The sequence below is a fragment of the Rhynchophorus ferrugineus genome, unplaced genomic scaffold, assembly GCF_030347505.1.
Source record: "Rhynchophorus ferrugineus isolate W39M unplaced genomic scaffold, kcgeb_rfMv2 rfM2, whole genome shotgun sequence".
Lineage (NCBI taxonomy): Eukaryota > Metazoa > Arthropoda > Insecta > Coleoptera > Curculionidae > Rhynchophorus > Rhynchophorus ferrugineus.
Genome location: NW_027472581.1, coordinates 84,456,217 through 84,469,470, shown reverse-complemented (window position 1 = coordinate 84,469,470; position 13,254 = coordinate 84,456,217). Strand labels below are relative to the sequence as shown.

General features: G+C 34.5%; 1 protein-coding gene across 3 annotated transcripts in view; it reads right to left on the bottom strand.

Annotated features, from left to right (window-relative positions):
- Positions 1-8,159: 8,159 nt before the first annotated feature.
- Positions 8,160-13,254, bottom strand: part of LOC143191534 (ATP-binding cassette sub-family C member 10) — a 40,550-nt gene continuing 35,455 nt past the window's right edge. For all 3 annotated transcript variants that reach the window (XM_076396709.1, XM_076396710.1, XM_076396711.1), the window contains 5 exons: positions 11,596-11,802; positions 11,314-11,536; positions 9,648-9,839; positions 8,716-8,959; positions 8,160-8,662 (listed from right to left, as the gene is read on the bottom strand). In XM_076396709.1, the coding sequence (XP_076252824.1) occupies positions 8,417-8,662; positions 8,716-8,959; positions 9,648-9,839; positions 11,314-11,536; positions 11,596-11,802 (1,112 nt within the window). In that variant the 3' untranslated portion in view covers positions 8,160-8,416. The remainder of the gene's footprint in view (positions 8,663-8,715; positions 8,960-9,647; positions 9,840-11,313; positions 11,537-11,595; positions 11,803-13,254) is intronic.

The window sequence follows — 13,254 nt, the reverse complement described above, 5'->3', positions numbered from 1 at the left end:
AAACTACAGTTTTTAGAGTTACTTTACTATATTTACAATGAAGACTTTTCTACGGTATCCTCTGAAGGCTTAATCTGCTTAATTAAAAATTGCACAACTAAGTAATATACCTTCTTACGTTAAGTTCTTGTGTCCTCCGCTGCTATGTTTTATTATTAAACCATTCTAATATCACTGTATTTATCCTTAGTTTCTTTTGTTACCACCTGTATAAATTTTTCTCAATAAAATTAGATTTAATCACTGCATTCTTCTTAATGCATTTGCCATATCCTCACAACAATTAGTAGTCATTCTCTCCTCGTACACTTTAACCAAATGCTCATATATATTCTGAAAAATTACTAACATATCTAGGCACATAAATATCCCACACTCTACAATTCGATTTTCTACAGTTATCCTACATAAATATATACTCACCTTTAGTTGTTTTCACTCTCATAGGCCTCTCTAAGCAAGACAATATTTTCGGCGTCGGATATAATACCACATCCAGAAAGTCTCATTCACTCACTGTGACATTCTGAGTCACTAATCAAGTCAATAATTAAGCTGTTATCTTCCAATCTAACATTAACTCTGTGTGTTTTATCGTCGGCATTACATCGACTAGTTATACTGGCTCGATATGAGTTGGATACCTTTTCAACAGCCACTTCTTTCATAGACTGCTGCAGAAGAATGGAATGGCTGTAAATGTAAAAAGCGCAAACATCAACGAGATTAATTTCTGCAATTTACAACCATCTTAAATTAAGATATTAGTAATATAACTTAATATATACAAATTTATTTCATATATCCTTATATGGACTCTCCAAAGTAACAGTGAACTCACATTATCTCAATTTATGAGGTTAAGACATGGCAATGTTACCGCATTTTAGTTTTGATACATAACAATATTATAATATAAATAAAAATGTTATAAAATATAATATATTTAAATATTATAGTACATCTAATATATATTATCGAAGGTTTTAAACTACAGTATTTAGAGTTACTTTACTATATTTACAATGAAGACTTTTCTACGGTATCCTCTGAAGGCTTAATCTGCTTAATTAAAAACTGCACAACTAAGTAATATACCTTCTTACGTTAAGTTCTTGTGTCCTCCGCTGCTATGTTTTATTATTAAACCATTCTAATATCACTGTATTTATCCTTAGTTTCTTTTGTTACCACCTGTATAAATTTTTCTCAATAAAATTAGATTTAATCACTGTATTCTTCTTAATGCATTTGCCATATTCTCACAACAATTAGTAGTCATTCTCTCCTCGTACACTTTAATCAAATGCTCATATATATTCGGAAAAATTACTAATATATCTAGGCACATAAATATCCCACACTCTATACGATTTTCTACAGTTATCCTACATAATTATATACTCACCTTTAGTTGTTTCCACTCTCATAGGCCTCTCTAAGCAAGACAATATTTTCGGCGTCGGATCATAATACCACATCCAGAAAGTTTCATTCACTCACTATGACATTCTGAGCCACTAATCAAGTGAATAATTAAGCTGTTTGGCCGTCTCATTTGGATGTCCACTGCGTTCTGCATCATCGGTGTCTCTACGACCATGTTTGAAGTCAGCAAACCAACATTTTGTTGTTGTTTCTGATGGAGCGGAGTCTTTATAACACTTTTCAAGCCATTGCTTCACTTGAACGGTTGTTTTTATAGGCTTCCTCTTAAATAATAATAATAGTTACCATAGAAAAAATAGAAATTTCACGATGTAGGCGACCTTGGGGAAATGTTTTGTTTAGTTCAATCAACGGTAGCGCTGCGATCGCAAATTGTGATTGGCTAGTTTAAATTCCTGATGCCGCCACTAACATGGAACGTGATTGGTCGATCAAATTGTGTGACGTCAGCATTTTCTATGGGCGTCCATTTTTAAGTTTATTGTTTGTAGGTTTTGGTTTTTGTTTAGATCAAGAAAATTTCGTTTTTCGTTAGCATATTTTCTATTTTACATTAATTGTTATGGAGTAATAATATAAAAATTTATGACAATGCGACAGTGTAGTAAAAGATGTAGTGTACCGGGGTAAAAATCTACTACGGAAATTAGATGTCGTTTCCCGTTGATGTTTTTCGTTGATCAAGTAAATAGTAGTAACTTACCTGGATAAACCACAACGCAAATATATCAACGTCACATTCTAGTGAAAAATTTAGAACTACCCTTCCTTCACGAATAGGTATTAGGGTAAATGCATATCCAACATTGTTTTTATCAGGTATATATTAAATTATATATCTACTACATGTCTGTTTATACATTGTTTGTTTACAGAAAATGAAAACTTACTTATGAAGATGTTAGTAGTAACAAAATTCTATTAATCTACCAAGTTGTTCGTATGCTGTCAGTGTGATGTCTCTGCATAAAGAAGTCTTACAAGAAGGTAATAATTAAGATAGCTGGATAATTAGTAGTAATAAATACTACTTTTAATTGTAAAATATCACTAGAATATTTGTAATACTTTAACTTTTTAGAACAATCGGTGTTCAATAATTTTATAGTAGAGCTATTGTATATTTAAATTTGATTGCCTTGTTAAGAAAATATTTGTTACGGTGCCATCAATTAAAAATTTAATTGCTACTTTTAGGGGATTTATTACCATAAAGAAATCTATTTTGTCTAAATTTACAAATAACTACATTTGTTTAACAAATCTTAACCAAGATTGCTTAAATAATTTTGTTGGATCCATTAGAGGTCATGGAAATAGAAACAGCATCCTTCACCTAGTATGTTCGAGAAATCTTTAAAAGGGCACATCATCACTTTACACAATTTTTTCACATCATTCACCCGGAGAAAATTGTAAGGAAGATGAACATGTTAGATAACTTATATTTTTTTAACGGGAGATCTAGTACCACTTGAGGTTGTTAAATCACCTGTTGAGTCTATATTTTCAGTTCCAGAGAACTTTGCTCTGAGAAATACAAGTGTTTAATATTGTATTTTTGTCTTATTTCAGGCTATTTAACAAAACTTCTGAAAAAGAGACAACATGCAATATTTGTCTAAATTCTATATTAAGTAGTTCCACAGGTTAAATATTCTAAAATCTAAATATCTTTAAAAAACACATAAATATTTAGTTTTTTAACTGTCCAATCCATAATGATTTTCAAGACCAAATTTTAAGTTATTATGAGGTGTGATTGTATTTTTGGTTTAATGAAGTTAATGCAATATCAACAGGGAAGAATTTAAAGTTTACCTTCAATATATCAAGATAAGTTAAACCTCTAATAGATCCCATAAAATTGGTGGCACTAAACAAATATGGGAAGGCGTTATAGAAGAATTATAGATATTTTAATTTTCTCTAGAATAGAGTTCATAATTGTTTTTTTTTGCTTTTTGTTTATATATATTTATATTATTTACACTTATGTATGTTTGTATAGGATTTTATTTTAATAAATTAATTTTAAAAATTAAATATGATTTTCATTTAAATACTATTGGCCAATAAATGTGACGTCACAAAATAATCAGGCGAAATGGGAGACCAATCAAAGCAAAGTATTTTCCTTACAGGTCTCTACATAACTATTTTAAACTAACCAATCAAATTCACGTTGTCAGCGCCGCTAATGATTGAACTAAGCAAAACTTTGCTCCATTACTTACCATTGGAGTCGCACACCCCTGGTTATACTTCAATATTACCTGATATTAGAAATATCACCTATCATAACCCTGTTATATTTCAAGTATATTTTTAATTTCACCGTTGCTATTGAAAATTGGTTGCTCAACTACGTTTTGATCATATTTTCAGAACTGTCACCCGACCACCTCGACAGCAAGATTTTGCACGCTTATTTTCTTGATTTATTTTGCCATTTATTGTGTAAGTAGTTGTTATATCATTTATTTTGATCTCTGTTTTCATTTGTTTAAGACGTTGAGTTGTTTTATAATGTTTTATTAAACAAAATTGTTATTTTATATCGTGGGTTTAAAATTAACCCTGAAGTTGGTCCAAACATTTAGGAGATTAGAATTATGTTGTATGTTAACGCGTAACTGAACTAAAACTCAGATATGATACGGCAACATTTCGACGTTTTGGCGTCACAAATTTAGATGACCTATGTACAAAACTTGTTTGGACAGACTATATAAAGATTTCATACCAAATATTTTGTGCCACAAAGTGCCCAATTCAAATACATCGCGAACATTCTCTTACGTAAATTAATATGATTTTAATTAAACTTTGGTGAAGATTCCGACAAAAAGTTAAGGTCGCGATCAAATTTGCCAAGATAAGAAAATAATCGGGCGGTCGGAAAGCAATATTTAATCAGGGCCTAAGCCCTTAACGAGTAAATAATCCAGATTTCGAAGGTATGCGCGACGCCCGAGGTCCGAAGGAGGGGTAACGGTGAAGCACCGCGGGCAAGGGAGCTGCCTCGCGTCTGCGGAACAGTCCCGATTAGTGTTGGGAACTATCGACTGAAAACGACTATCGACTGTTTCTGACTACTTTTTACTATCGACTGTATATATATTAGTTATATTTATATTAGTTAGTATATATATATATATATATATATATATATATATATATATATATATATATATATATATATATATATAGTGTTATGATTTTTTGGTAGTTTGCTTGTAAATAACAATATATTGCATATTAATACAGCAGCATTTTGGCAAAATTACTTTTTTTATTCAACATAATTCCCTTCAAGGGTCATACACTGATTATAGCGACCCTCCAACTTTTCGATACCATTTTTGTAGTACGATTTGTCCTTTGCTTCAAAATAGGCCTCAGTTTCGCCGATCACCTCTTTATTCGACGAAAATTTCTTCCCTGTGAGCATTATTTTGAGATCTGAGAACAGGAAATAGTCGCTGAGGTCCAGATCTGGAGAATACGGTGGATGAGGAAGCAATTCGAAAGCCAATTCATGGATTTTTGACACGCCTTGATGAAGTAACTTTCTTTTTCTTCAAATGCAGCCGTTTTTCGGCGATTTCGTTCGTCAAACAGTCCAATAACGCTATGTCCTAGACAGCCGACTGTTGCGTTTTCCCACGATTTGGAGCGGGTTCATCCTGTGCACTCCACTCGGATGACTGTCGATTGGACTTCGGAGCCATGTTTCATGCATTGTCACATATCGACGAAAAAACTCGGGTTTATTACGCTTGATCATCTTCAAACACTACTCCGAATCATCAACTCGTCGTTGTTTTTGATCAAAAGTGAACTCGTGCAGCATCCACTTTGCACAGAGCTTTCTCATACCCAAATAATCGTGAATGATATGATGTACACGTTTAGTTGATATCTTTAGAGTGTCTGCTATTTCATTCAAGTTACGGTCATTCAAAATCATTTTGCGGATTTTTTTTAATGTTTTCATCGGTAACAACCTCTTTTGGGCGTCCACTGGATTCACCGTCTTTGGTGCTCATTTCACCATGTCTAAACTTAGTATACCATCCTTGAGGGTCGATATTCCTGAGGCAGTGTCCGCAAACTCGGCATTAAGCCAAGTTTTTGCTAAAATGATAATTATTATTTTCAGTCGCCAGTTTTTGACTAATGACTGTTTCAACTGTTTTTAGTCGATAGTTCCCAACGCTAGTCCTGATACATAGTTAACGAAAAACGGACGGAGAAGCGCCAAATCCAAACATCAATTTACGCGCGCCCATGCAAAATTCAACCTGGATTCGGACCTGGTAACCTTTAAAGGATTCATTCCTTTAATCAAGGATTTAAACGAGCGAAAGATCAACAATCCGCCTGGCGCATTTACGCTGGCGAGTTTCTAATTGCAGATATTGTTTGTGTCAGATTAGCTGATTTATAGCCGCTTATTTAATCGTGCGCTGTTTAATTGATAATTTCAATTTGTTTTCGCGTTGCCTTTAGCTTATGATTTATGCTACGTTCGACACTATTTAACCACCGTATGCATTATACTTAAGGGAATATTCTGGTATAGAAATTTGATTTTTTACATAGTTCTGTAGCGATCTTGAAGCGTGTCGAATGTTACGTACGCGCGAAGCGTGTTTACATGTTACAATAACGCTCTCCACAATGCCCAAAAATATTATCCCAGGTGTTAAACTAGGATCTGGACCTCGAGACGTTGATCTTGGATATAATTGGGGTACGGGAAAATGGACAGGATATTAGGTTAGGTAAAGGAAGTACAGTAGCGCTGTGGAAGTGGTACTGTTACAATGGGGTAGAGAAAAGAAAAAAGAGCGAGACGTCTTCGTGGTGGTCTTTTATAGCCGGTAACCGCATGGTACTAATCCACCACCGTTTGAACTTGCTGTAGGTGAATGCGTGGTGGCCTAAAGGGTAGTAGCGATCGCTACACCTCCATTCACCGACCCATATAATTCCCTAAAGATCTTATTTTAAAACGAATTTCCAAATCGTAATACATTCGACATCGTGGTGATGTTAGTTTACTGTTATTTTGGATGGATTATATAACAGCTCGCTGAACGCTGATTTCTCAAAAAAATTCAAATGTGCATGTCCATATATTTACTAAACAAGTCCATTCGTATATTAATCCAAACAAAATTTGTGAATATAAACATTTTCCACTATCAGTTATAGAGTGTGCAGTGTATGATTACCAATGGTGAGGTTTGAAGACTGAAAAAGTTGTCCATGGTCGTAGCCCGCTCTGGACAACTTACACTGGTTCCAAAATTATTTGTAAGTGTGTAGCTGCAAAGTTTATATGCAAATTTTCACGGTATATTGGCAATAAAGTGGTTTCCTAAGTTTAGATGATTTTATATCCTAATAATCCTGAACTATACATACTGTGGTGGGCTTCATGGTACCTTTGGTGACCACATACACTGACTTGCAATAGTTCCAACGGTTCAGAAATGATGGCACTTTGAACAATGCCAGGCCATCTTTAGTGGCCGGCTACAACTTCAGGAATACAAAAACTAGTATAGTTTTCGAAGTTTTAATATCCCTAGATTCCAATAGTTCTGGATTAAGGACAACACCTTCCGTCCGCATTTGATGACTGTACAATATGTTTTGTCCATTGAGATCAAACACATTTAGAAACTTATTGAAATAATGCTCGTCATTTCCCAACTGCTGGTTTTGGATAATTAATTAATGGTTTTGATGCTGATGATAAAGTACCACCTAAAGGACCAAAACACAAAAGCAATGAATTCCAAGATTTACCAATGACAACCCAGCTTAAACTATTATGATAAATTATAAACTAGATGATAAATCGACCATTTCTAGGCGTTTACATGGGATGAAAAAGATCCAAAATGAGTGAAATGGCTATCACACGAATTAACTGAAAGTGTCTTTTCGAACCGTTTCATGCTGGGCATTCCAAATGTAATATTCATGGCAACAGTCTCTACTGTGAATATGATGGGATCAGCAGGGTATAGTGCACTATTATCAGCTAAAAGCAATTGAAACTATTACCACAAATCACTACCGATGTCAATTGACTAAATTGAATGACATATTCTGCAAAAAAAATTAATTAAAAAAAGAGCAATAAAAACAGGCGCAGTCATCCTCTTGTACAACAATGCTTTACCACAGGTTGCAAAATTGTTAACCAAACATAGCTTCTTCCAGTTATTAGTTGTTGAAATCGAAGCAGCACGGCTTGGCTAGTACACGGTTTTGAAACGATGAAGATGTTATTGTGAAAAAGGGGAAAAACAGATCGATGATTAAATCGTTCAAACCAACATCTTTCTTTCGGCACATGTCATGTTGCCCAAAAGATACAAAAAGTCGTAGAAAATTATGGAAAATATTTTTATTAATATATAATGTATAAATCTTCCAGAATAAATGCCTTTTTAAAGTGAAAAAATTATCAGAATAAAATATCTGAACGTTCTCGTTCAAATATAATAAATAATAGTTGTTTTGATTTCTCATTATTTATCCAATGAAAAAAATGGAAAGAAATTAAGGGATTCATGCTACCCCTTAGTAATTAAAATCAGCTAATATTGAAATAATTACTTGTCCATTTTATTGAAATACTACCCATGATCAACAGGAACAGATTCAAACACTAAATAAAACACGAATTTACTACAAGAAAGGTTTATTAAAATATGTATTGTTCATTTAAAAATAGCTCCATTTTAAAATAATACTCAATGTAATACGTAAATATATGTTAAAAATCTAATGAAAACCCTTAAATAAAATCGATCTAAAACATTCATGCTAGGTTAACAATGAAACACCCACACACTGCTACGTCGATGAACAACTCTATCTAATGACGACGCACCATCAGTTTCAGTCTTGATTCAGTATGAAGATCATCGAGAATTCTTCATCACAAGTCATGATGGACGAGACGCGAGAAGTACGACGTCTCGTCGCTCAATAAGTTATCTGGAGTGTCAAACTCGACTATGGTACCATCATTCACAACCAGAACTCGATCTGAGTCCATTATTGTCTGCACCCTATGCGCTATGGTCAGTACGGTACACTTCTTAAAGGCCATTCGCAAGGTCTGTTGCACTTGGCGGTCAGTTTCGTGATCTACGTTGGCTGTAGCTTCATCGATGCAGAGAATCTGAAGAAAAAAAAACGTAATTTAAAGCAATAATTAATCTTTATTAGTTTTACTTTAGCGTTATGTAGGACAGCTCTTGCTAGACAAATGAGCTGTTTCTGTCCCACGGAAAAATTGACACCTCCTTCATCAACCACGTGTTCCAGACCGCCTAGATTCCGCATTATAGTTTCCAAATTAACTTTAGCAAGTGCGTCCCAAATCTCATCCTCCCGGAACTCTCCCAGTGGGTCCAGGTTTTCTCGTAAAGACCCGCTGAATAGGAATGGGTCTTGGGGGATGCAGAACAATCTCGACCTGTAATAAATGTTATAATACTTGAAAACCTCGCAAACGTAATATGAAATAATGCTACAAAAATGTTTGTAACCCATTTTTTATAAATTGTATTTTGTACTGAATTAACTATAGAACTTTTTAATAAGAGTTTAACTATCCTTTTTCTTGTCGGAATCTAAACCAGGCCATTGCTCAAATTCAGCTGCATTTATGCGACAGTGATATCAAAAGTGCTTAATGAACATTTCTTTGACAAAAATTGATGGAAAATGGTTTTAATAAAGTTTGATGTTTTGTTAGTCATAATGTTTTTTAATAATGCATTACAGATATATTGTTCATCATGCTGTAAATAGCAATGGTTTTATTTCTGATACAGAGTTAGTGTATTCCTCCAAGTGATAGGGCGACTACCGAGGAGGACTGAACCAAAACATGTTTTTGCTCTCATTTAAAAATAAGCTGTTGAAGGACTTGTGAAGTTGGAACCATGAGTTATTGTTATGGATATATCAACCAGATTATAAAGGTATGTTAAAGGATCCCATCTGCTGACCCAATGCCAATGAAATAAAATGCTATTCCTAAATTAAATTTTATTATTTGGGCCGAGAACTTTTCAACTGATGCTTTATATTCGTTAAATCTAAATTATATACATACGAAAAAATGGCTACGAATAAAAATATATAAACAAGTATCCTACCTCAAAGCAGGTAAAGACAGCCTGGATACGTTCACCGAGTCAATGGAGATCTCTCCGGCGGATATGTCGGCGATCCTGAAGAGGGCTGCGATGATAGAACTCTTGCCGGAGCCCGTCCTTCCTACCACTCCGATTTTCTCGCAGGGCCTGCTCTCGAAGCTAACCCCGTCCAACGAGGGCGCGGAGTGCTCTCTGCGAATGAAAAGATGAAGAAAAAAAATGCGTACAGAAACATTCGCGTTCAATTGCCGACTTTTAGGTCGAGCCTCTTTCGAAATGCCGGCGCCAAGATGGTGAATAAGCAATTAGGAATGTTCACGTTCGCTTCTTGATATTCCATTAGGACGTTAGGATCGATGTATAACCAAAAATATGTAATAACGGCCATGAATGACGTCCAAAAAATTAGATTAATATAAATTAGAAGCTATTTTTTATTATTAGGTTAGGAATGTATTTTCAAAATGCGAATTAATTGAACAACTGTTAAACAACTTAAGCTATAGCCCGTCCAATAAAATATGCAATCACATTTGATTTTTGGTTTAGAATGTTTCCCGGTTTATAACCTCTAATTTTTATCACTGTTTTGAAGAATTTTGTAGACATTTGGCAACATGGCCCTCCGGTATCAATCTAAATCGAATTTTATAGACTGATTCAGTTATATGTTCCGACGTATCAGACAGCCTTCTATCTCTTTTTAACTAGAGTGAAATGAGAAGGAAAAATCCGCTCCCAGTCGAAAACGAATTTTACATGTTTATAATGCCATCTATGACATGCATTAGCTGTTTTATTGGACGAGCTCTAACTGTTAAGTCGATGGTGCTCACAGTTATCTATATAAAACAATCAGTGTATAATTGAATGCTCAAAATAGCGTTTTCGACATTCATTAATTTTGTTGTTTGATTTGAAGAAATTTGTTACCAAAGCTTATTAAGAAACTTTTAGAAAACCACGGTGATGCTGCCTCGTCATATACCACTTGGCGGTTTTGATTTGAGTGGTTATAGTTCTTTTTGAAGTGTTTTTTTATGAAACAGATTGTGAAAAAAGAATACAATACAACAAATCTTGAAGGAAAAATATATTTTCACTAAGCCAGATGAAATAGGACCATTAAAGTCGGAAAAATTATAAATTTTACGAATGATAATTAATGTATTTGGATTAATGGAGCGGTAATCTAGCCTAAAGTTTTGAAAAAATGATTTTTTAATAGTTTCACAGTTTAACCCTTCAGGAATGTGCTCTTAAGTTCTAGTGAGACGGTTTCTAAACCGGCTCGGCCGGAATTGACACTTTCGACGCGTTTTTCTTGAAATCACTTTCTTCGAAACGGTTGACATGACTTTTTTTTGGTTCATTAGTCCCCCCCCCCTTCATTAGCTTGTAACTTTTTGGATTTTTGATTTTTATTTTATGTAATCTTTAAACATTAATAAACGGGGACAGTATAAATATTGTTTGTATTTTATTATTTTACTTGAAAAAATACCTAAAATCCGCACTTCTAGACTAGAGTACCCCCTTAATGCAATTAGACGTATTATCCAGACATTGCATCGTCAGACTTTCAATCAACATGAACGGTCGTCAGCAATAATTTCAGCTAGAATTTTACCTGGATAATAAATAAATCACAACTGAAAATTCTTACCGATATTTGAGGACAACCCCGTCAAAACGTATTACACCCTGATTGGGCCAACCAAACGGTGGATCAGTGACGAAATAGGTGCTTTCGGCTGGTATTTCTTTGATGTACTGATTGACTCTCTCTACGGATACCATCTCCTGCTCGGTCTCCGTGAACGTGCCGATGACACCTCGCAAAAGTCCGGTCACTGTCAAGGCATACGAAATGGCGAGACCTATCAGTCCTGCAAAATGCATGCAAATTAATCAATATGTATGAGTGAAGAAGCGGTGAGATTCGTACCAGGATCCGCTACGGCATACTGGTGCTGGATGACCGCTATAAAACTGACCCCGGCAACTATCGAAACTCCGATCAGTTGAAGGCGGAGACCTAACCAACGGGAAGCCACCTGAGAAGCGAATTGTGCTTTCAAATTGGAGTTGACGTTATATTGGTTCTCGCGTTTGAAACGCTGAGAGACACGCATGGCGTTGATTATAGTCAATCCTGAAGGAAACAGAAATAAAATATTACATTTATTTTAACCAGCGATATATATTGACGAATATGCGCAGTATATTATGTAATGCGGCCCAGACGGTCCTACCATCTACTACTGTTACTTAAATTACCTGAATGATGAACAAGTGAGACGAAGGGGTCTGTTTTTTAATTGATACGGACCCTCACTGTGGTTTTGTAACACCATTCAACCAGTCGCCCCTTCTTTCCGTTAATTAAAATAATATCCTCAAGTAAAGTAATAGTTTTTGTTTTATAATCCCTTTCACATAGTATAACTGGGGTAATTGGTAGCATTCCGCGGAAATCATAAGAATGTTCTCTTTTGAATTCATTCACTTAACCGGAATTAAATTAATTATCAAGAAATGAAGACAGGTTGGCGTTGTATTGGCAATCGTTGATGTAGTGTGTAATGGAAAGAACAGTCAAGAGGTCGAAGACAATCAATGAATAAATAGCAAGACTTATAGGATGAAAATCCAGATCACACACTCAAAAATCTTTCAGACAGCTTCGCAGCTGATTAATTAAATATTTCTAGATTCAAAAGGAGGGAAAATAACTAACCCACGAATTGACTGAAAGTGGCATTATGAACCATTTCAACATTTTGACTGGCGATGAAAAGTGGGTCTACTACAATTCCAAGGGCAATAAGTTATGAATTAGTACTGGAGAGCCATCCACATCGACATCGAAGCGAAATACTCATGGTTATGAAATTGTATTGTCTAAATGGTATAATGTGTATTGCTAAACCGGAATGAAACTGTTGCAGCAGGTACACGTCTACAACAAGAGGAAAATGAATAACGTACTGCTAGAAAAAATACTAGCAACAGCGAGGACACCCTTTTGCATGACAACTCTTGAATACACGTTGCATGAACAACAGACATAATACCTTCTGATTACCACCTGTTAATATGAAATGGATGATTGGGTCGTTGATAAAACAAAAAAGATGAAGAAAATTTGTAGCAAAATGATGGTAATACTGAATGCATTTTACATTTAAAAATTGATGAGTATATACAAGTATCTAATATGTTAAGAATAGTAAATGAATGAATTTAAAAAAGGTTATTAAGGGTTAGTTCTTGAGTTAGTTTGCATGTATTTTAATATAGGCATTTGTTTCCGTAATTAATGTTATATATCAAATATATTTCTGATCTTATATTGAAATAGTGATAAAACAAGTTTTAGTAATGTTAACATATCATTTTTAAGTTATTATTTTTTGTCTATTATAAGAAAAACACGATTAACTTTATAAATTGTGGTCAAATTTTGACCCCAGGGCCATCACTAGTATAAATAAAAGGGCTCCCTACGAAGCTATCCAAGAGGTTCTACAATATCGACAAAAGAACAATTTATTAACCGAGGCCGAGGACTTTTCATGTAACAATCATATTAAATTATTACTTT